The 25,839-nt window shown below is 42.6% G+C and overlaps 1 protein-coding gene across 4 annotated transcripts in view; it reads right to left on the bottom strand.

Moving 5' to 3' along the window:
* The window catches only part of LOC109874721 (arf-GAP with GTPase, ANK repeat and PH domain-containing protein 3), a 261,538-nt gene that overhangs the window by 126,045 nt on the left and 109,654 nt on the right, over positions 1 to 25,839 (bottom strand). For all 4 annotated transcript variants that reach the window (XR_004206343.1, XR_004206342.1, XM_031810043.1 and 1 more), the window contains exons 2-3: positions 8,691 to 8,749; positions 6,844 to 6,931 (exon numbers count right to left, since the gene is read on the bottom strand). Coding sequence is in view for 2 of the 4 variants with exons in the window: in XM_031810043.1 (XP_031665903.1) it covers positions 6,844 to 6,931; positions 8,691 to 8,749 (147 nt within the window). In the remaining 2 variants the exon portion in view is untranslated. The remainder of the gene's footprint in view (positions 1 to 6,843; positions 6,932 to 8,690; positions 8,750 to 25,839) is intronic.

Raw genomic sequence — 25,839 nt, 5'->3', positions numbered from 1 at the left:
GTGAAGGATGCTTTGTTGTGAAATAGGAAGCCAATTCTAGATTTAACTTTGGATTAGAGATGTTTGATATGGGTCTGGAAGGAGAGTTAACAGTCTAACCAGACACCGAAGTATTTGTAGTTGTCCACGTATTCTAAGTCAGAGCCGTCCAGAGTAGTGATGTTGGACAGGCGGGTAGGTGCAGGTAGCGATCGGTTGAAGAGCATGCATTTAGTTTTACTTGTATTTAAGAGGAATTGGAGGCCACGGAAGGAGAGTTGTATGGCATTGAAGCTTGCCTGGAGGGTTGTTAACACAGTGTCCAAAGAAGGGCCGGAATTATACAGAATGGTGTCGTCTGCGTAGAGGTGGATCAGAGACTCACCAGCAGCAAGAGCGACCTCATTGATGTATACAGAGAAGAGAGTCGGTCCAAGAATTGAACCCTGTGGCACCCCCATAGAGACTGCCAGAGGTCCGACAGCAGACCCTCCGATTTGACCCTCCGATTTGACACACTGAACACACTGAACTATCAGAGAAGTAGTTGGTGAACCAGGTGAGGTAATCATTTGAGAAACCAAGGCTGTCGAGTCTGCCGATGAGGATGTGGTGATTGACAGAGTCGAAAGCCTTGGCCAGATCAATGAATACGGCTGCACAGTAATGTTTCTTATCGATGGCGGTTAAGATATCGTTTAGGACCTTGAGCGTGGCTGAGGTGCACCCATGACCAGCTCTGAAACCAGATTGCATAGCAGAGAAGGTATGGTGAGATTCGAAATGGTCGGTAATCTGTTTGTTGACTTGGCTTTCGAAGACCTTAGAAAGGCATGGTAGGATAGATATAGGTCTGTAGCAGTTTGGGTCAAGAGTGTCCCCCCCTTTGAAGAGGGGGATGACCGCAGCTGCTTTCCAATCTTTGGGAATCTCAGACGACACGAAAGAGAGGTTGAACAGGCTAGTAATAGGGGTGGCAACAATTTCGGCAGATAATTTTAAAAAGAAAGGGTCCAGATTGTCTAGCCCGGCTGATTTGTAGGGGTCCAGATTTTGCAGCTCTTTCAGAACATCAGCTGAATGGATTTGGGAGAAGGAGAAATGGGGAAGGCTTGGGCGTGTTGCTGTTTGGGGTGCAGTGCTGTTGACCAGGGTAGGAGTAGCCAGGTGGAAAGCATGGCCAGCTGTAGAAAAATGCTTATTGAAATTCTCAATTATGGTGGATTTATCAGTGGTGACAGTGTTTCCTATCTTCAGTGCTGGTTAAGTGTTGTGTTGGTTAAGGGCAGTCAGGTCTGGGGAGAACCAAGGGCTATATCTGTTCCTGGTTCTAAATTTCTTGAATGGGGCATGTTTATTTAAGATGGTTAGGAAGGCATTTAAAAAAATATCCAGGCATCCTCTACTGACGGGATGAGATCAATATCCTTCCAGGATACCCCGGCCAGGTCGATTAGAAAGGCCTGCTCGCTGAAGTGTTTCAGGGAGCGTTTTACAGTGATGAGTGGAGGTCGTTTGACCGCTGACCCATTACGGATGCAGGCAATGAGGCAGTGATCGCTGAGATCTTGGTTGAAGACAGCAGAGGTGTATTTAGAGGGGAAGTTGGTTAGGATGATATCTATGAGGGTGCCCGTGTTTAAGGCTTTGGGGAGGTACCTGGTAGGTTCATTGATAATTTGTGTGAGATTGAGGGCATCAAGTTTAGATTGTAGGATGGCTGGGGTGTTAAGCATGTTCCAGTTTAGGTCGCCTAGCAGCATGAGCTCTGAAAATAGATGGGGGGCAATCAGTTCACATATGGTGTCCAGAGCACAGCTGGGGGCAGAGGGTGGTCTATAGCAGGCGGCAACGGTGAGAGACTTGTTTTTAGAGAGGTGGATTTTTAAAAGTAGAAGTTCAAATTGTTTGGGTACAGACCTGGATAGTAGGACAGAACTCTGCAGGCTATCTTTGCAGTAGATTGCAACACCGCCCCCTTTGGCAGTTCTATCTTGTCTGAAAATGTTGTAGTTTGGAATTAAAATTTCTGAATTTTTGGTGGTCTTCCTAAGCCAGGATTCAGACACAGCTAGAACATCCGGGTTGGCAGAGTGTGCTAAAGCAGTGAATAGAACAAACTTAGGGAGGAGGCTTCTAATATTAACATGCATGATACCAAGGCTATTACGGTTACAGAAGTCGTCAAAAGAGAGCGCCTGGGGAATAGGAGTGGAGCTAGGCACTGCAGGGCCTGGATTCACCTCTACATCGCCAGAGGAACATAGGAGGAGTAGAATAAGGGTGCGGCTAAAAGCAATAAGAATTGGTCGTCTAGAACGTCTGGAACAGAGAGTAAAAGGAGGTTTCTGGGGGCGATAAAATAGCATCAATTTGTGAGTGCACTTTTTTTTAAATAGCATAATGTACAGACAAAGGTATGGTAGGATGTGAATACAGTGGAGGTAAACCTAGGTATTGAGTGATGAAGAGAGAGATATTGTCTCTAGAAACATCATTGAAACCAGGAGATGTCATTGCATGTGTGGGTGGTGGAACTAATAGGTTGGATAAGGTATAGTGAGCAGGACTAGAGGCTCTACAGTGAAATAAGCCAATAAACACTAACCAGAACAGCAATGGACAAGACATATTGACATTAAGGAGAGGCATGCTTAGTCGAGTGATCAAAAGGGTCCAGTGAGTGGAGAGGTTGGTTGGGGGTCACGGCGATTTAGACAGCTAGCCAGGCCATCGGTAGCAAGCTAGCATAGGATGGAGGTCTGTTGTTAGCCACCTCTTGCGTTCCGTCAGTAGATTAGTGGGGTTCCGTGTGGTAGAGGGGATTAATCCAAATCACACAACAACAAAAATAAAAACAATAGATATAGTTATAGAGGCCCAAGAAGAAAACATAATAATAATAAAAATAAATAAATTGTCCGATTGTCTATTCAGATAGCAGCCGGTAAGACAGCTAACGGTTAGCAGGCCGCAGATGGGCGTCTCCTTCGGGTAGGTAACGTCGGCAGTCCAGTTGTGAAGGCCCGGTGGGGCTCCGCGTAGGCAGTAAAACGGGTCCGTATAGGTGACTGCAGCCCAGGAGTGACTGATGGAACTCAGGAGTGATTGACGGAGCTGGCTAGCTCCGGAATAATTGATGTTTGCTCCGGAATCGACGAAAGCCGTTAGTCACACGGATAGCAGCTAGCTAGCTGTGAGATCCGGGTATGAATGTCCAGAGAGCAGTTGAAATCCAGGGACATGGAGGAGAAAAATTGGTCCGGTATGTTCCGTTCCGAGCCGCGCTGCGCCGTACAAAACTGGCGATAGAATTTGGAGCTAAAGGATAGCTGATGACCACAAACTGTGGTTAGCTGAATACTAACGATTTGCCAGTAAAGAAGCTAACTAGCTTCTGAACTAGCTTCTAGTTAGCTTCTGGATTAGCTTCTGGGCTAGCCTCTGGCTAGCTCCTGGCTAGCTTCTGGCTAGTTTCTGGCTAGCTTCTTGGAGGATTACAGATTTGAGGTAAATAATACTTTTTTATAAATATAAATTGGTGAGGCGGGTTGCAGGAGAGTGTTTTGAAGATGAGTTGATGGAAAATAAAAATAAAATGTATGTGAAAAAAGTTGTAAATATATATATATATATACAGGACACGACAAGACGAGAACAAAAGACGTCTGAACTGCTATGCCATCTTGGTGCCTGAGTAATAATGTAATAATTCTAGAGGAGGTAAATGGAATAGGTTGGTTGCACATGAAATGATAAGAAGCCCTTGAAAATGGTCAAATGAGAGTGTTGTGCCAAATAACATCTTCTGTTGTCATGGTATGAAATGGATGTGCATTCAAGTATAGGCCTACATTTAGACTACATAACATTACCATCATCCTCTGTTCACAGCCAAGCATAGACAAAAACATATCCTGAGGTCAGAGGAGAATCCATCTGTACTGTGGAACGTCTGTTGAATCTCAGTGCCAAAAGAATTAAGCTAACCTCGATAACGAGAGACACTCAATCTGTATTAGGGTAGGCCAGCAATAATGTATAATGATTTTGGCTGGATGTGGCTAATGAATAGAGTGGTTATAGTCTTTCTATCAACCTGTTGTCCATCTTATACATACAGATGAGTCTAACACACACACACAAACACAGGTTTTGAGATGGGAGCTGTATTTTTGGCTTGGTTAACAGGCAGTAAACATATTCAGCCTTAGAATGGAATGCGGAGGCTCAGAGAACTTGACACAGAGCCACAATTCCAACAGAGCCTGTTCCGCTGTTGCCATGGCAACACCTCCCTCCCTCCTCATCCCCGATACTATATTTTAACAGATATCACAGCAACTTGCAACATCGTAGAACAAAAAATTAAGAGTAGAGCTGAATGGTATGGACCAAACACAAAACACTACTCTCCTTAGAAGCGAGGTAGCCTCTTTCGGTCTACAGAGTAGCTATAGTTTCTATCTGGGCTAAGCATCGTTCTAGGAATGAGACTAAAAGGAGAACCTTTGCCACCTGTTAATGATGGGAGATGAAGAGGTATGCTGTATCACAGAAACAATGCAGTGATCTGTATAAAATGCAATAAGAAGATACAACATGTTTCCTTAATTAACCAAAATCATCACTCAGCTTTTAGCTTTCCAGCATTTTTGTCATTGATTTCTCTAGGCCTAATTAAGCAGTAAGGATTGTTTCTTTCCCTTGGTGAAGCAGCATCATTATGCCAGGAACTCATTATGCGCTTCATATCTCTTGTCCCTCCTCGCTATAATTATACAAAACCAGACACTACAAACCCTCCAAACCCCCTCAAAGATTGTCATTTAACCCCAGCATCTTTGTGGGTTTCGGAGAGCCTTCGCTTCTGAGCTCAGCAGGGCCCGAACTCATTAAGGATTCCACCTGATAATCAAAATTGAGAATTGTCCAGTTGTGATTCTGTGAAGTCACAGTGGAAGGCTTTGGAACAGACCCCTGTAGAAATAAATATACCTTCTCACTGAGCTATGCCCTCTCACTCAGTGCGTCAGCACTTCAGAGCTCCCAAAGCAGAAACTGTTTATGTTCATGGCAGCAACTGCAATCCCCTTTCGCTCTGAAATGAAGGGTTTTAGTAGGATTTGGTGCTTTAAGCCCAGGTTTTTAGTTTTACCTTGATGTGTTGGGAATTAGCATTCTAACACAGCAGCCCTCTTTCTTGCATGGGGGATGCTTTGCTCTAGCTGTCATTGTCTGGATAAATGGATAAAATGGATAAAAAGCCAATTATCTCAGAGCACATCCTTCGGCTTGAGATAAATCTGACACTGCGTCGACTGATACAAAACAATAACAACAACAGAAAACACACCTGGCTTCAAAGACTAGCTGTTAATGATGATAAGCGAAGATAATGCCGGTTTCTCTTTATATACTATGTGGAACACACTCAACCTAACTGCTAATTATGAATTGAGTTTGTATACAGCCTACGGTCACTATCAAGCCCAGCCCTGTCATTGTACTTTATGCCAGTATCAATCTCCAGCTAGAATAACTTAAACCCAAATACAGACTGCTAACTTATCATTCCGGCAGAGGAGGCTGGTGGGAAGCGCTACAGGAGGATGGGCTCATTGTGATGGCTGGAATGGAATCAATGGAATGGTCCCAAACACATCTAACACATGGAAACAACATGTTTGACTCTGTTCCATTGATTCCATTCGAGCCATTACAATGAGCCCATCCTCCTATAACTCCTCTTTCCAGCCTCCACTGCATTCCAGGTGGTATTTCAACAGGTTTTGAACAGCCAATAATCTGGTAACATGTTAAAATAACTTTATATGTCTTTATAGTGCATTCAGAAAGTATTCAGACCCCTTACATTTTTTTCACACTTTATTACGTTACAGCTGTATTCCAAAACTTATTTTTTCTTATCAATCTACAACCAATACCCAATAATGACAACGCGAAAACAGGTTTTCAGAAACTTTAGCAAATGTATCAAATAAAAGCAGAAATACCTTATTTACATACAGTGGGGCAAAAAAGTATTTAGTCAGCCATCAATTGTGCAGGTTCTCCCACTTAAAAAGATGAGAGAGGCCTGTAATTTTCATCATAGGTACACTTCAACTATGACAGACAAAATGAGAAAAAAGAAATCCAGAAAATCACATTGTAGGATTTTTATTGAATTTATTTGCAAATTATGGTGGAAAATAAGTATTTAGTTGTGCAGCAACTGCCATCCTGGCAGATCTTGAGAGGATCTGCAGAGAAGAATGGGAGAAACTCCCCAAATACAGGTGTGCCAAGCTTGTAGCGTCATACCCAAGAAGACTCAAGGCTGTAAACACTGCCAACGGTGCTTGAACAAAGTACTGAGTAAAGGGTCTGAATACTTATGGAAATATATTATTAAAGTTTTTTTATTAGGAAGACATTTGTAAAATTTCGTAAAAAACAGATTTTGCTTTGTCATTATGGGGTATTGTGTATAGATTGATGAGGGGAAGAAAAACAATTTAATCAATTATAGAATAAGGTTGTAACATAACAAAATGTGGAAAAAGTCAAGGGGTCTGAATACTTTCTGAATGCACTGTAAATGCATATAAATGTTCAGAAATAATTAGAAATCATTTTTACATTATTATAAATATCTCAAATTACATTTACATGTATGATGCAGCAGGGTCAGTAGATGGAGTAGATTAGCAAGATACCATCACAGTTAGAAGTGATGTGTTCATGTGTTGACTGACAAGACCCTCCTAGAGTCCACAACCTTTTAGCTCTTTACAGCATGTGACACCTCTCTCCTCCCTCAGGTGTTTTTCCTAAACAGCAGCAAGCTCTGTCTCTTACCTTCAGGAGATTCCTCCTGCACATATGTGCCTGTCAGGTACCGGTGGACCAAGGCAGACTTCCCACTCGACAGATTACCCACAATACCCTGCAGAAACAACAAGACAACAGTCTAGTCAAGGACATCATATATATGTTGTTGAGATGTTTACACAGCCAACCAATGTCATAGCCCACAGCCAATGGACCCGCTTCTTGTAAAGGCAAGGTGGCAAAACAATAGTTCTGTAAGAAGTTGCAGAGACAAATCACCAACTAACACTAGAGCCCACAGTCTATGGACTTTCTTATGGACAGATGATGCTTGTGGGACAAAAGAAAGGTGGTCACCGGCAAGGGAACAGTTCAGAACGTTCAGAATGTCCAGGCCCAGGCCCAGGCCCCATCTCTGACTGCTGACCGCCCCCAGGACGAGCCTGACAGTGGGTGAGCTGGGGCTGGGCTGCTCCCAGGCTGGGGTGGCTGTTGATAATGCCAGTGTGTCTGGGGGAGAACACGCCCTCCTCCCCTACTCAACCCCACAATCCACCTTCAACACTCTTCTTTAGATCATTAGTGGGTGGTAAAGTCAGGTATGGTTTTAATTATAGGGGACTGTGAGAGAGATGTGTGTGTGTGTATAGGATCTTTAAGAGCCTAGATGATGCTACCTCTCCTCTCCATCATTACACTTACGATCTACATAAGGAGGAAGTTGGCTTTGGAGAGGACAAAGAGTAGTAGTCTATCCACCACAGAAGAATAACAAGCTAGGAGCTACTCAGAACAGAAGCTAACTACAAAAGGAACAGAGTTTATGTTAGAAATGTAAAGCTTTGTAAGCTGCTGGGTTGTAGGCCCATCATTAGGGCTGCTGTATGAGCATAGTTCAGGCAGATGAAAGCAGAGCGGGCACAGTGTGTGCAAATCCCACTACAGCCTTTTTTAAGGATCAGTCTATGGTTCATTATCAAGGTCCGGCAGGGTTAAATGAGAAGATAGTACTATACAGTATCAGCTCATCTCCTCATGAGTGCAATTGTCAATTGTTGGAATGATAACATCTGCCCGTGCTTTTGGGAAAAATAATATATGAATGAACTACTTCTGTCCAATACTGTCATATAGAACTGTGGAAGAAATGGAAGCTATGCGTCCCTGACAGTCCTCGACTCTTCCCTGCTGAATCCAGCGTCAGTTCACTAAACCCCTGAAATGTCTGGAGTTTTCCAATTATAACCTAACACAACATAAAAGACAATGAGCGCTATCAAATTATCCTTGGTTAGAAAGCATGTCCTCCATAAAAGTGTCCCTCTGAGAGAACATCATTTTCTGTTGGATTCCCCATAGGATTACACCAATATGTTTTTCATAAAAGACCAAAATACTATGAATACTTCAGTACTTAACAGCAGAATGTTGGAATGGAATGTGCCTTTGTGGTAATATCCCTATTGATGATGTACGTGAAGCACTCCCTTCTTCCTGTGAGGACGTGTGTGTGTGTATGTGTGTGTGCGTGCGTGCAAGCAGTTGTGCCAGCGGGTGGATCAGACCCAGGACCTGTCACACGTCTAGCCCAAAACTGTCACTCATCTCTCTGTCCTGCTGCAAGCCACTCCGCGCTACGTGTCACCATGCCAACTTATCTCATTCAAAATCACCCACACTCTCGCTTGGTGCCAGGGAATATTCCAGCCAATTTCTGTACTCTACTCTCTCTGTCATGCAGAATGAGAGGAAATGTTATTGAAATGCATAGAGCATGGCCTGGCATTGACATTTAAATCAATCCTCTTGCAGTGCCAATGCCAGAAGAATAATATGGCCTGAAGTTATGATGAATACTCATGAATACTACTCACCACTTTGAGCTCTGGCACTGATCGACTCAATGTCCATTCCTGGCTATTGACGAAAGAGTCTGGAAGAGAAAAAAGAACAAGAGAATAAACGCCATTAAGCTGAGGTCGGGAAAGGTTAAAGCAGTACGTTGATTCCTTGCCACGGTCTGTCTCATAGCTTAAAGGGAGGACGTGCAATCATGGTTTCAAGTCATCTCTGACAATGCAAACATTCACACGCATGCACATCTACCTCATTTTTACCATTATGTCACCTATGCAACTACAGATGACAAAACTCTAGATCCCCATTATACCACACACAGAAATGCATACAAGCCCTCCCTTGCCATCCCTTTGGCAAATCAGACCATAACTCTATCCTCCTGCTTCCTTCTTATGAGCAAAAACTCAAACAGGAAGTACCAGTGACACGCTCAACACAGAAGCGGTCTGATGAAGTGGATGCTAAGCTACAGGACTTTTTCATTAGCACAGATTGGAATATGTTCCAGGATTCATCTGATAACATTGAGGAGTTTACCACATCAGTCACCAGCTTTATTAATAAGTGCATCAACAAAGTTGTCCCCACAATAACCGTACGTACATACCACAACCAGAAGCCATGGATTACAGGCAACATCCACACTGAGCTAAAGGCTAGAGCTGCTGCTGCAGGACCCAAATTGCTGCTGCAGGACCCTAATTCAGACACTTATAAGAAATCCAGCTACGACCTCTGACGGTCCATCAAATAGGCAAAGCATCAATACAGGACTAAGATCCGTCAATACGTCAAAACAGGACTAAGAATCCTACTACACCGGCACTGACACTAGAAGGATGTAGCAGGGCTTGCAAACTATCACAGACTACAAAGGGAAACCCAGCCACGAGCTGCCCAGTGATGCGAGCCTAGCAGACAAAATAAATGCCTCGCCTCGAGGAAAGCAAAACTGAACCATGCAATGAGAGCACCAGCTGTTACGGATGACTGTGTGATCTTGCTTTCCGTAACTGATGTGAGTAAGACCTTTCTAGAGGTTAACATTCACAAGGCCGCGTAGCCAGACGGAACACACAATGAGGATTCAGAGCAACAGTCCAATTAAACCTCAGGAGGCTGAAGAAATTTAGCCTTGGTCCCTATGCACCATTGAGAGCATCCTGTCCGGCTGTATCGGAGCACTGTCTGCAACCGCAGGGATATCCAGAGGTTGGTGTAGTCAGCCCTACATATCACCAGGGGCACACTGCCTGCCCTCCAGGACCTCTACTGTATAGCACCCGGTGTCACAGGAAGGCCAAGAAGATCCCCTGGTGTTACAGGAAGGACCTCCGCCAACCGAGCCATGACCTGTTCACCCATCTACCATTTAGAAGGAGGGGACAGTACAGGTACATCAAACCTGGGACTGAGAGACTGAAAAACGGCTTCCGTCTCCAGGCCATCAGAAAGTTAAATAGTCACCACTAGCTGGCCTCCGGCCAGGACCCTGCCCTGAACGTAGTCACTGTTACTAGCCGGCTACAATCTCTGCACCAAAGAGATTTCTGCCCTATGTACAGTTGAAGTCGGAAGTTTACATATACACTGCTCAAAAAAATAAAGGGAACACTAAAATAACACATCCTATATCTGAATGAATGAAATATTCTTATTAAATACTTTTTTCTTTACATAGTTGAATGTGCTGACAACAAAATCACACAAAAATGATCAATGGAAATCAACTTTATCAACCCATGGAGGTCTAGATTTGGAGTCAAAATGAAAGTGGAAAACCACACTACAGGCTGATACAACTTTGATGTAATGTCCTTAAAACAAGTCAAAATGAGGCTCAGTAGTGTGTGTGGCCTCCACGTGCCTGTATGACCTCCCTACAACGCCTGGGCATGCTCCTGATGAGGTGGCGGATGGTCTCCTGAGGGATCTCCTCCCAGATCTGGACTAAAGCATCCGCCAACTCCTGGACAGTCTGTGGTGCAACGTGACGTTGGTGGATGGAGCGAGACATGATGTCCCAGATGTGCTCAATTGGATTCAGGTCTGGGGAACGGGCGGGCCAGTCCATAGCATCAATGCCTTCCTCTTGCAGGAACTGCTGACACACTTCAGCCACATGAGGTCTAGCATTGTCTTGCATTAGGAGGAACCCAGGGCCAAACGCACCAGCATATGGTCTCACAAGGGGTCTGAGGATCTCATCTCGGTACCTAATGGCAGTCAGGCTACCTCTGGCGAGCACATGGAGGGCTGTGCGGCCCCCCCAAAGAAATGCCACCCCACACCATGACTGACCCACCGCCAAACTGGTCATGCTGGAGGATGTTGCAGGCAGCAGAATGTTCTCCACGCCATCTCCAGACTGTCACGTCTGTCACGTGCTCAGTGTGAACCTGCTTTCATCTGTGAAGAGCACAGGGCGCCAGTGGCGAATTTGCCAATCTTGGTGTTCTCTGGCAAATGCCAAACGTCCTGCACGGTGTTGGGCTGTAAGCACAACCCCCACCTGTGGACGTCAGGCCCTCATACCACCCTCATAGAGTCTGTTTCTGACCGTTTGAGCAGACACATGCACATTTGTGGCCTGCTGGAGGTCATTTTGCAGGGCTCTGGCAGTGCTCATCCTGCTCCTCCTTGCACAAAGGCGGAGGTAGCGCTCCTGCTGCTGGGTTGTTGCCCTCCTACGGCCTCCTCCACGTCTCCTGATGTATTGGCTTGTCGCCTGGTAGCGCCTCCATGCTCTGGACACTACGCTGACAGACACAGCAAACCTTCTTGCCACAGCTCGCATTGATGTGCCATCCTGGATGAGCTGCACTACCTGAGCCACTTGTGTGGGTTGTAGACTCCGTCTCATGCTACCACTAGAGTGAAAGCACCACCAGCATTCAAAAGTGACCAAAACATCAGCCAGGAAGCATAGGAACTGAGAAGTGGTCTGTGGTTATCACCTGCAGAACCACTCCTTTATTGGGGGTGTCTTGCTAATTGCCTATAATTTCCACCTGTTGTCTATTCCATTCGCACAACAGCATTTGAAATTAATTGTCAATCAGTGTTGCTTCCTAAGTGGACAGTTTGATTTCACAGAAGTGTGATTGACTTGGAGTGAATTTTTTTGAGCAGTGTACTTAGTTTGGAGTCATTAAAACATATTTTTCATCCTCTCCACAAATTTCTTTTGGCAATCTACTTTGGAGACCTCCACAAGTCTGGTTCATCCTTGGGAACAATTTCCAAACGCCTGACGGTATCACATTCATCTGTACAAACAATACTCTGCAAGTATAAACATCATGGGACCAAGCAGCTGCCATACCGCTCAGGAAGGAGATGCGTTCTGTCTCCTAGAGATGAACGTACTTTGGTGCGAAAAGTGCAAACCAATCCCAGAACAACAGCAAAGGACATTATGAAGATGCTGGAGGAAACAGGTACAAAAGTATCGATAGCCACAGTAAAACGAGTCCTATCATCCTTCGACATAACCTGAAAGGCCGCTCAGCAAGGCAGCAGCCACTGCTTCAAAACCGCCATAAAAAAGCCAGACTACGGTTTGCAACTACACTTGGGGACAAAGATCATACTTTCTGGAGAAATGTCCTCTGGTCTGATGAAACAAAAATAGAATTGTTTGGCCATAATGACCATCGTTATGTTTGGAGGAAAAAGGGGGAGGCTTGCAAGCCGAAGAACACCATCCCAACCGTGAAGCACGGGGGTGGCAGCATCATGTTGTGGGGGTGCTTTCCTGCAGGAGGGTTTGGGGCACTTCACAAAATAGATGGCATCATGAGGTAGGAAAATTATGTGGATATATTGAAGCAACATCTCGCAAATGGGTCTTCCAATTGGACAATGACCCCAAGCATACTTCCAAAGTTGTGGCAAAATGGCTTAAGGACAACGAATTCAAGGAATTAGCGTGGACATCACAAAGCCCTGACCTCAATCCTATAGAAAAAGTGTGTGCGAGCAAGGAGGCCTACAAACCAAAATTCACCCAACTTATTGTGGGCAGCTTGTGGAAGGCTACCCGAAACGTTTGACCCAAGTTAAACAATTTAAAGGCAATGCTACCAAATACTAATTCAGTATATGTAAACTTCTAACCCACTGGGAATGTGATGAAAGAAATAAAAGCTGAAATAAATATTTCTCTCTACTATTATTCTGATATTACACACTCTCAAGATCACAGTGGTGATCATAACTTACCTAAGACAGGGAATTTTTACTAGGATTAAATGTCAGGAATTGTGAAAAACAGAGTTTAAATGTATTTGGCTAAGGTGTATGTAAAATTCCAACTTCAACTGTACATATATTCAATTTTTGGGATTTGTGTGTATTGTTTTGTTTTGCTCAGTATTACTGAACTGTTGGAGCTATAAACATAAGCATTTAGCTGCACCTGCGATAACCTCTGCAAAATATGTGTACCTGATCCCAAAAGTCCACAAGAACACCAAGGTAACCTCCCTAAATGACTACCGTCCTGTAGCACTCACATCTATAGCCAATAAATACTTTGAAAGGCTGGTCATAGCGCACATCAACACCATCATCCCAGACACCCTGGACCCACTCCAATTTCCATACCACTCCAACAGATTCACAGATGACTCAATCTCTATTGCACTCCACAATGCCCTCACCCACCTGGACAAAAGGAATACTTATTTAAGAATGCTGTTTAGTCCCCTCCAGGCTCAGGACCCTGCGACTGAACACCTGCCTCTGCAACTGGATCCTGTGCTTCCTGATGGGACGACCCCAGGCGGTGAGGGTAGGCACCAACACATCCGCCCCGCAGACCATCAACACATGGGTCCCTCAGGGTTGTGTGCTTAGTTCCCACCTGTACTCCCTTGTTCACCCAGGACTATGTAGCCACGCACAACTCCAACACCATCATCAAGTTTGCTGACGACACAATGGTGGTAGGACTGATCACCGATGATGATGAGGCAGCCTATAGGGAGGTCAGATACCTGGCAGTGTGGTGCCAGGACAACAACCTCTCCCTCAAGTTTAGAAAGACAAAGGAGCTGATCGTGGACTACAGGAGATGGGGTTGTACTGGAGCTCATTGAGAGATTCAAGTTCTTCTGTGTCCACATCACTAAGGAATTTAACATGGTCCACACACACCCACACAGTGCCTCCTCCCCATCAAGAGGCTGAAAAGGTTTGGCATGGGCCCTCAGATCCTCAAAAAGTTATACAGCTGCACCATTGAGAACATCTTGACTGGCTGCATCACCGCTTGGTAAGGCAACTGCAAGACACCCGACGGCAAGGCGCTACAGAGGGTGGTGAGTAAGGCCCAGTACTTCCAGGACCTCTATACCAGGTGATATCAGAGGAAGGCAAGCGGTACCAGTGCACAAAGTCTGGAACCAACAAGACCCTGAACAGTTTCAATCTTTAAGCCATAAAACTGCTAAACAAGGCTGCTAAATAGCTAATCAAATGGCTACCCAGACTACCTGTATTGACCCTCTTTTTAAATAACTCTTGCACTGACTATGCACACACACTGGACTCTATCCACACACTCACATATACAGTACATACACTTATTTTTACGCACAAAACAATTTAGGTAACAGGGATCTTAATCCCGGAGGGGATTTAACGTCTCTGCTGTAATCTAGAAGCTTGAACTTGACATCTAGCCACTTACAGTGCATTCGGAAAGTATTCAGACCCTTTGACTTTTTCCACATTTTGTTACCTTACAGCCTTATTCTAAAATGGATTAAATTGTTATTTTTCCTCATCAATCTACACACAATACCCACAATGACAAAGCAAAAACAGGCAGATTTTTCTTTTACTAAATAAAAACAAATACCTTATTTACATAAGTAATCAGACCCTTTGCTATGACACTCAAAATTGAGATCAGGTGCATCCTGTTTACATTGATCATCCTTGAGATGTTTCTGCAACTTGGAGTCAACCTGTGGTAAATTCAATTGATTGGAAATTATTTGGAAAGGCACACACCTGCCTATATACGGTCCCACAGTTGGCAGCCCACTTGGAGTTTGCCAAAAGGCACCTAGAGAACTCAGACCATGAGAAACAAGATTCTCTGGTCTGATGAAACCAAGATTGAACTCTTTGGCCTGAATGCCAAGCGTCAAGTCTGGAGGAAACCTGGCACCATCCCTATGGTGAAGTATGGTGGTGGCAGCATCATGCTGTGGGGATGTTTTTCAGTAGCAGGGACTGGGAGACTAGTCAGGATCGAGGGAAAGATGATTGGAGCAAAGTACAGAGAAATCCTTGATGAAAACCTGCTCCAGAGCGCTCAGGACCGCAGAATGGGGCGAAGTTTCATCTTCCAGCAGGGCAATGACACTAAGCACACAGCCAAGACAATGCAGGAGTGGCTTCGGGACAAGTCTCTGAATGTCCTTGAGTGGCACAGCCAGAGCCCGGACTTAAACATGATCTCTGGAGAGACCTGAAAATAGCTGTGCAGCTACGCTCCCCATCTAACCTGACTGATCTTGAGAGGATCAGCAGAGAAGGGGAGAAACTCCCCAAATACAGGTGTGCCAAGCATTTAGTGTCATACCCAAGAAGACTCACTGTATTGTAATTCATATCGCTGGTATTTGAATGACCCTGGTGATGAGTTCTCAACTTGAAACATTGTTCATTATCAGGTATCCTATTGAATTCCATAGTCTAGTTTGTACACTATAAATTAATGGTAATCTGTAGGGGGAATGTATTGAGTAAAGGAAGGGCAATCACTAGGGCTAGGTGGTATACCGTATTTTACTATATACCGGTATTGATGCACGGACCGTTTTATTTTTTTTTACTCTACCTTCTATATCGGTATTTGAATGTTTGGTTTGTTAAATGTGATACGCTGTGTGTATCGTCCATTTGCATAGTTTACTCCGCTACTTGAGTCATCCCTCTCTGCATTGCCACGCTGCTTTCCACACAGAGCTAGTCCCACCCACTGTCACTTAAGGAGGGCATGTGTTGTTGCTTGACCACGAGATACTTTCGTTCAGTCTGCATGGTCAATGCAGCACATGCAAAAATGTTGATGGAAAACAATGTTGTTTCCAATTGAATCTTAATATAAATCCACAAGCGTTCTATAATTACAATATTAGTTTGTGTTTCTTACATCTGCAAACAGCTAACGTTAGTTTGTATTTTCTTGGCAAGTTAGGCTAAATCGTGATAGCCACAAATGCTAATCGCAAACGTAGCCAGCTAATACAGCCTGGTACCAGTGCTGGTGGAGGTCTAAATCAGCATGTTGTTTGTGCAACAGTATCTTGTAAATCAAAGAGGAATAGGCAAAGCATGAATATGTTGGCTATATGAATAAAGATTTAATGTAGAAAAAGATTATAGGGTCCCCTAGGAAACACGGAACATCGGTTCCTACCCTGTCACAATAACTTGTCCATGGCATTTTCATTTGTTGTCATGTCAAACACTGTATTCAAAGTGCCCACTATTATTTATATTCTAACTATAGAATTATAATAAACATTTTATTTCCATGATTCCAAAAGTTCACCCAAGTGTTTTGATCTAAATCGCAATTGCAATATTTGGTAAAAAATAAGGCAGAGTATTTTTGCCCATATCGTGGCAGTGTGGAAAGAAACTCAAATGAGTGCAGGAAATGCAGAACTTTATGGAAATGCAGGAAATTATTTTAGGTTGAAGTTGAATTGAACAGTATAAAACAATAGACCCATTGAAATTATTTAGAATATATGTGTTGCCACTCTAGGGTCACGCACTACTCATAAAGCAAATTTAGAACTTTTATTAATGAAAAATATAAAATACCGTCAAATACCATCCAAATTTTGAAAAATACCATATGATATGATATTTTGGCCATATCGCCCAGCCCTAGCAATCACATGTGGCAGGCACAGATAAGGGTGGAGAAATGTGGTTTAGTGAGGAAGGGGATCGAGTTCAGGTCAGGTCACATTAAGGGAGAAGGAACAGTTTATGGCCCACATCACTTAATTTCCTGCCTAGCGATAAAGATGTAATGTTTAGAGAGAAGTTGGATGTCACCCAAATTGGGGTATATATTAGTGATGCACCGATATGACATTTTTGGCCGTTACCGATATCCTATAATTTCCTTGCCAAAAGAAACGATACCGATAACCGATATTTAACATTTTAGCAGCCTTTTAAGCATTCTAGTACAGTTAAATAGTTAACACACAGCGATCTAAGGTACTGCAGCAGTCTAAGGCACTGCATCTCAGTGCAAGAGGCATCACTACAGTCTCTGGTTCGAATCCAGGCTGTATCACATCAGGCCGTGATTGGGAGTCACATAGGGCGGCGCACAATTGGCCCAGCGTCATCCGGGCCGTCATTGTAAATAAGAATTTGTTTTTAACCGACTTGACTAGTTAAATAAAGGTTACACACACACACACACCAAACCAAAAAGTTATTTTGTTGGCATATACATATGTTCCCATTACCAGAAAAACATAATCAAAACCCATGTCTTTCACTTACTCGCTGTGCTAACTATATAACTAGGTGTCATCATCTAAAATAATTCTAATTTATAAGACAGTTCTTATTTGATTAATGGTGTGTGGACCCATCTATGTGAAGCTAGCCACAAGAAGGATTAGCCACAATTGTGGACTTTGCGCTTAGCCTTCAAAATAAAAGTATGGCATAATTCTACTATTTGTATTCATTTGTATTTTGAAGGCAAACCGGCCTAATCATTATTGTGGCTAGCTTCACAACACATAACCCGGTCCGGTCGAGCCTCACTAACCAGATGAAGCAAGCTGATTGCTTATAACGTTAGCTTTGGGGAACAGGGTTAAGTAGCTGGCTAGCTATTTATTTTCATGAACTGAAGTTCAATTTGAATAGGCGAACAACAAGTGGCAACCTAATACTTACTCACAAGGATTACTAAATCATTGCTAAGAATAATGAAAATGACTGCAGTTTCTACTGGTCATTGTTTTCAGGCTGGTTGTATTGGTGCTAGCTAGGTATCAAGCTAAAGCTAGCTACCCCAGAAGTTGCGGTCAAACAAATGATGCTTTACTACCAACGCGTGTAAACACATCGTTTGTGGCCGGTGTTTGCTCATTTTCAGACTATTTAGTACAGCTTTTACAATGTTACTTTATCTTTTTTGAAACGCAAAGACGCAAACAGCGTTCCATAGTATGCATGTTGTGAAGCTAATAGCAGTGACGCTATTACTGTGTAACCAAATAGCGCCCTTGGTAGTGTGTACCGGTGCTCGACCAGCCGGTGAAAGCCAACATCACCCATGACAGAAAACGTTTGACTATCAAGGGCAATGAGTTCCATTATCTTGGCTTTAATGGATTTCACCTTTGAGTTGTCTCGCTGACTTGACTTGTTGACTGCTCAAACCACACAGCAGACACTGTGTGGCCTAGGTTAGGAATGCTGTGTTGCACGTGTAGCTCAAAATTTTACGGCACGGTAGCTTTGACATCGTTTTTTAACATTGGCGTTAAACTAGACATCAGGCCGATACCGATGTTGGCATTTTTAGCTAATATCGGCTCATTCCCGATATGTTCACCGATACAGTATATCGTGCATCCCTAGTATATATACTACCACTGGTGGAACCATGGCTTTGTCTTATGCAGCTGTATGACCCAATAAGTGAAATAAACTTGGTTTAAGCTTTACTAAATTGTCCGTAAGTTTTACGAGGTTCATTTAGAACCTAACACAAACGGTATAAACGTTTTTACTTGTTATTGTTATGTTATTCACTGTATTCATTCCTCGTGTCATTATTTCCATGTTTATTTGATATTTTATGCATCTTTATCTTGAACGGCATTCTTTGTCTAAAACTGTGGTTTACGAAGCATGTGAAAAATTTGATTTGATTTGACACGACCTCATTCAGTATGTTGGAGCTTTTTTGATCCTCTCACCTTGAGGCAAACTGATGCTGCAGCTGCTAATTCAATTTAACAGTGAGAAATTACCAGACGTGACACAACATGTTTCCTCTATTAATGACATCAGATAGGGAAGGAACATTTGAGTGAATAATCACCATTTTAAAACCATTCAATAGAACAATTACAGTCTGGGTGAAAGTCAGTAAAATTGTTTATGTCTGCCTGTAGGTTACTGCCATAACCAAACACAACACACAGATAACTTCTCTCAAAGGACACCGTAAAGAGTGTTAGCATCTGTCACAACAACCGTTTGACAAAATACCCCATTTTTGTTTTGATTCACAGTCCCATTCTGAGCTAGCAACCCCCATGGAGATACCATCTCCAACAGAGGGGGTGTAGACACCCTGTCTGCAGGCAACAAGGTGCACAACCAGGTGGGATCCCCCTATGTTGGTCTACACCAGAACAATGAAAAGCTACAACACCAAACAAGGCAGCATCCTTTACTGTAGATGCATGTGTCTGTTGCAGCAACAATGTTCTCATCATGCCCAAGGCAATCATATTACAGAAAATCAATCATCCAGAAAAAAAGATTGAGAGCAAATGCCTGTATTCAAGAGCACTTTTGCCATAAACAATATTTTACCCAAATTGAAAGCGTTTGTCCAATCCATATTTATTGTCTGTGTAAGTTAAGTGTAAGGGCTTCAGTGAAAATTGCAACATTTGCACAACATGAGATCAATTGTTGAAGAACATTCATTCAAACTTTGTTCCAAGGCTAATCAAAGCCATTCCAAACACAATTGAACTTCACTTGAGACACTTTTCCCAATTAAGAAAATAAACAGTTGTCCGTTTCAACACTAGATTCTACCTTTAAATGTTTTGTTTTAGAAGCAATAAGGTTGACTTAAAACACTGTATACAATAATAGGCTTCGTTGCTATGGCGATCTCACTTTATTCCAGGCTGAGGCGTGTTGAGTGCATCACCGGAGGTGGATTCAGGCTTTGTGTTGCGAAGCCCTCTCACTACCAGTTTGACACATCTCCTTGAACATGTTAGAACATGAGCACCAAAGACACTCTTCAGATGCTGCGGCTCTGAAACTCTGCTTGAGTGAGGGAGTTTTATTTCAGAAGTGGTAGATGGGAGCTTAAACGAGGTTGCCACTCATTTTGTCAAGGTTTTATTGTTAGCATACAAATGTAGCTAATGTTTCTGTAAAACATATTAAATGATAGAGACAAGAGGACAACGAAATGACAAAGTAGATCCTCTCAAAATAAAAATACTGATTGGATTTTATGCAACTCATGAGCACCGTGTTCTATGAGCACTCTGACATGAACAGATTTGCAGTTAACTGGAAAGAGATAAACAGTAGTTTCCACTGTTGTCTCAATTCTTGCATCTCTTAAAGAGAGAGACCCCAGAAATAGATAGGCCATCCAGTTGAATTAGAGGTCATTACACAAATGGGGCTCTATAGTGTTGTTGACCACTTAGAGCAGGCGTGTCAAACTCATTTGGCGCCGGAGGCCGCATTCGGTCTTCATCGAGGTCCGGAGGGGCATCACTGAAAATGTGCTGTATTTCCTTGCCTTCAAAATGTAAAAAAATATATAATATTTTTTCATAAAGGCCTCTATTCATAGTTTTTTAAATTTCCGATGCTCCCTGACTGTCTAGCTTTCATTTAGGTGATTATTTAGTTATACATTTTTATGTCACGTGCCCAAGTACAGTGAAATGCCTTTCTTTTTTAGCGAGCTGGAGACAATCAAGAAACTGGACGAATACATTGTCGGTCCATTGTCATTTCTACACAGTTTCGATTTGGTTTCAGTCATTTTAAGTACAGTGACTTCAGTTGGTATTCATGTAACAGTATAACTTTAGACCGTTACCTCGCCCATACCCGGGCGCGAACCAGGGACCCTCTGCACACATCAACAACAGTCACCCACGACGCATCGTTACCCATCGCTTCACAAAAGCCGCGGCCCTTGCAGAGCAAGGGGAACTACTACTTCAAGGTCTCAGAGCAAGTGACGTCACCGATTGAAACACTATTTAGCGCGCACCACCGCTAACTAAGCTAGCGTTTCACATCCGTTACATTCATACCTCTTGACTTTTTCTAGATTTTGTTGTGTTACAGCCTGAAATAAAAATGGAAGACATATAAAGTACCAGTCACACCTACTCAGGGTTTTTCTGTATTCTTTTATTACTATTTTATACATTGTAGAATAATAGTGATGACATCAAAAATATGAAATAACACATATGGAATCTTGTAATAAGGAAAAATGTGTAAATTGCAAACTTCCAAAGTTGTGGCAAAATGGCTTAAGGACAACCAAGCCAAGGTATTGGAGTGGCCATCACAAAGCCCTGACCTCAGTCCTATAGAAAATCTATGGGCAGAACTGAAAAAAGTGTGTGTGAGCAAGGAGGCCTACAAACTTGACTCAGTTACACCAGCTCTGTCAGGAGGAATGGTACACAATTCACCCAACTTATTGTGGGAAGCTTGTGGAAGGCTACCCAAAACATTTGACCTAAGTTAAACAATTTAAAGGCAATGCTACCAAATACTAATTGAGTGTATGTAAACCTCTGACCCACTGGGAATGTGATGAAAGAAATAACATCTGAAAGAAATCATTCTCTCTACTATTATTCTGACATTTCACATTCTTAAAATAAAGTGGTGATCCTAAAACAGGGAATTTTTACTAGGATTCAATGTCAGGAATTGTGAAAAACTGAGTTTAAATGTATTTTATCTACTTGAAAATATGTGGCAAGACCTAAAAATGGTTATCTAGCAATGATCATCAACCAATTTGACAGAGGTCAAAGAATTTTGAAAGGAATAATGGGCAAATGTTGCACAATCCAGGTGTAAAAAGCTCTTAAAGACTCACAGCTATAATCGCTGCCAAAGGTGCTTCTACAAAGTACTGACTCGGTGGTGTGAATACTTATTTAAATGAGATATTTCTGTATTTCATTCTCAATAAATTAGCAAACATTTCTAAAAACATGTCTTCACTTTGTCATTATGGGGTATTGTGTGTAGATGGGTGAGAAAAAAAAGAATGAATCCATTTTGAATTCAGGCTGTAACACAACAAAATGTGGAATAAGTCAAGGGGTATGAATACTTTCTGAGTACATATACACAAACAAAACACCTGCAGGCCGGATTGGACACCCTCACACAGGGCAGAAGAAAGGAGGTGAATTAGAAGAAATGTAGGTTATTCACTCAAAGCTTTACCTTACTGAAGTGATAGCCATCTTTCATTAAACCATGTGACACATTGTTTGTGCTACACACGTGTTACATGCTATATGCTGTGGCTATCCAGATTGATGTAACAAGTGCCACTTGTCCTTATTTCTTGCTGAAACAGCGAATATAATTAATGTAGTTCTGCTTTACATCATCCATTAAAAATTAGCAACCCATCAGTACCCACAATGTCTATAGAAATGGAACAGAATGAGCCCCAACTTCAGTGATGCACCCTCCAGAGGACACTAGGGCCTTTGTTTGTGTGAGATGGAAAACTGCATTGGTGGATTGTTTCATGTTTTTCGACTCATTACTCATGTCCACTCTAATAAAAATTACTATTCCATCCAAGGGCAGTGAGGCACGATTAGTAACCCCCATATTGAGTTCAAAAAACAGAGAGAAAGAAAATGCAGAAAACCCCACGTTTATGCTGCTCTGTGTGTGTGTGCACGTGTGTGTGTGTGGGAATGTATTACTATCCTTGTGGGTACTGGAAATCCCCAAAAGGATAGTAAAACCAGGAATATTATTCCTCGTGGGGACATTTCCCATGGCGGCTATTTTAAATTTAAGGGCTAGGTTTAAAATTAGGGTTATGAGTTAGGATTAGGGGTTAAGGAAAATAGGATTTTGAATGGAAATACATTTTAGGTCCCCACACGGATTTTGGTTTTTGTGTTTGTGTGGGGTCAGTGGGGAATGAAAGTGGAGGACGACCGTGAGGTCTAAACCTCCCTGCCAAAGATTAGGAGATCCTTTCCCACTAGCTACAAATGACAGAGTACCAATTTAGCTTGGACTAAGTATTTTTACATCCCTCATTGGTAACCACATAAATATGTAGGATCTTCATTTGATTACCATGTTGTCGGATAACTTGGCTGCAATGCAGGAAATGTAAAACTTCTACTGTATTTGAGGTTAAAAAGGCTTCTGAAGTATGTATTTCCCACTTTGAAATGTGAGACTTGATTTCCTTTACAAAAAATTTATCAAACCCTACAAAAATGGCTATTAATTATAATCAACATTTCCTGTTGCTGCAGGACTATTTTCCTGCTGTAGCAACTGGCTCAAATTAAGATCCTACATTTGTAGTGGATTGTTACCCACTGCCATTAGACTCGGTCTAGCATATACTTACACAGAGCAGCAGCTCCATTGACATAATCATTCCTGAATCATCTCCCTATCTTGTAAATGTTACGCCTCTGTAACCAAACTCACAAAGCTGTCTACTCAATGCTGCTACAGCTCTTATAACTTATCTGTAGAGCTTTGAACAGTAGAATGTCATTTCAATATGAGGTAATAGATAAGTGAACAGAATCAGCAGTAAGCAGACAGAGCTGGATGCCCGCTGACCAATCTATTCTATTGTGTAGGGCTATAGGCAAGCTGACTTAAGGGTCTCTTAGTCTCTTCTAAGAATTATGTTGTTGAAGGCTTGGAATCGACCATTTCCTCAGAGGTAAATTGGACACCAGTGTTGAGCGGAATCCAAATTTAACCCAAGGGAGACACATTTTCCGTCTTAGCTGACTCGATATAGTAGAGTGAATTGTTTTCTATAATCACAACCCCACATTAACAACATACCATAAACATGGTTCTGCACAAAAAAGGGCCCCCAACTGTCAATAGCCACAGATAAGAAGAATCCAAAGTCAACTCGGGAAATCTACTTTGACCTGAGCACTGATGCACATCATCCTTTGTGCTATTCTGTCATCACCATGACATTAAACCCCATTGGTGAGTGGTGTATCAAACTCCAGCATGTAAATGGGCTTTGAACTTGATTCTGAGAAGCTTTTTCCCCTGAGGCAAGTAGCAGCAGTGTGAACGGACATATTCAATCTCTCCCTATCCCAGTCTGTTTCTCAAAGTAAACACTCCAATGTACTTGTCCTCTTGCTCAGTTGTGCACCGGGGCCTCCCATTCCTCTTTCTATTCTGGTTAGAGCCAGTTTGCGCTGTTCTGTGAAGGGAGTACTACACACAGCATTGTACGAGATCTTCAGTTTCTTGGCAATTTCTCACATGGAATAGCCTTCATTTCTCAGAACAAGAATAGACTGACGAGTTTCAGAAGAACGTTTTTTTGTTTCTGGACATTTTGAGCCTGTAATCAAACCCATAAATGCTGACAATCCAGATAATCAACTAGTCTAAAGGCCAGTTTTATTGCTTCTTTAATCAACACAACAGTTTTCAGCTGTGCTAACATAATTGCAAAAGGGTTTTCTAATGATCAACTAGCCTTTTAAAATGATAAACGTTTCATTGGAACAAAGGAGTGATGGTTGCTGATAATGGTTAGGGTATATCTAATGTAGATATTCCATAAAAAAATCTGCTGTTTCCAGCTACAATAGTCATTTACAACATTAACAATGTCTACATTCTATTTCTGATCAATTTGATGTTATTTTAATGGACAAAACAATAAGCTTTTCTTTCAAAAACAAGGACAATTCGAAGTGATCCCAAACTTTTGAATGGTAGTGTATGTAAGAATGTCGTTTACCGAATAGCTCAGCCTTCAACAATATAGTGCCCTCCAAGCTCATCACTAAGCTCATGCCCCAACAACACCTCCGGAGGCTGAAGAAATTCAGCTTGGCCTCTAAGACCCTCACAAATTTCCACAGATGCACCATTGAGAGTATTCTGTCAGACTGTATCACCACTCGGTACAGCAATTGCACCGTCTGCAACCGCAGGGCTCTCCAGAGTGTGGTGCGGTCAGACCAACACATCACCAGGGGAACACTGCCTGCCCTTCAGGACATCTACAGCAGCCTGTGTCACAGGAAGGCCAAGAAGATCATCAAAGATCACAGCCACCCGAGCCAAGCCCTGTTCACCCCGCTACCATCTAGAAGGTGGAGACAGTACAGGTGCATCAAAGCTGGAACTGAGAGACTGATAAACAGCTTCTATCTCCAGGCCATCTGACTGTTAAACAGTCACCACTAGCCGGCCTCCGCCCAGTACCTTGCCCTGAACCTTAGTCACTGTTAATAGCCGGCTACCACCCGGTACTCTACCCTGCACCTTAGAGACTGCTGCACTATTTACATGGTCATTGAACACTGGTCACTTTAATGTTTACATACTGTTTTACCCACTTTATATGTATATACTGTATTCTAGTCATGGCTCCTCCTATATAACTACTGCCATACACACCTTTTCTATTCATATACTATCCCTACACACCATCATATACATATGATGGTGTGTATAGATATTCCAGACTGACATTGCTCATTCTGATATGTATTGAATTATTCCTTTGAATTTTTTGGGATTTGTATATTATTCCGTATTGTTCTGTATTACTGCACTGTTGGAGCTAAAGTAGAAACATAAGCATTTCACTGCACCTGCAAAATATGTGTACGCGACCAATACAATTCGATTTGAAGGGAACACAGTAGCTGGGGATCTGTGGCAGCAGACGCTCAAATAAGGAGTCATTTTAAAGTATTAAGAGAGCCTCTATATCCATCTCCTTCTGGACTGACTCACTTACTCACTCAACCCACAACAGTGTCTTATTCTCTCTTGTCCTTTATCCCTCTCCTCTTCCCTCCTCTCCCAGAAGTGGGTTTGTGTGATCAAATGTTCAGTTTCCCCAATTGGCTTGGGAGTGACACATTTGGTTTGTCATAACGGTAAACCAAGTCATTAGGGAGTTTGGCTCAGAGAAGGTCTGCTGAGGGTGCTTACTTAATAAACCAGATACGTCTTCACACAACTCCGACGGAGAGTCTTCAGAGCAGGCAGACTCAAACTTAAGAACATTTAGGGGAACAGACATTTTGGGAACAGACATTTTGTTGGCCCTGATTCACAGTGACAAAGAGTTAT

This window comes from Oncorhynchus kisutch, linkage group LG30, assembly GCF_002021735.2.
Source record: "Oncorhynchus kisutch isolate 150728-3 linkage group LG30, Okis_V2, whole genome shotgun sequence".
Classification (NCBI taxonomy): Eukaryota; Metazoa; Chordata; class Actinopteri; order Salmoniformes; family Salmonidae; genus Oncorhynchus; species Oncorhynchus kisutch.
The sequence above is the reverse complement of the archived record's forward strand: the minus strand, read 5'-3'. Positions and strand labels throughout refer to the sequence as shown.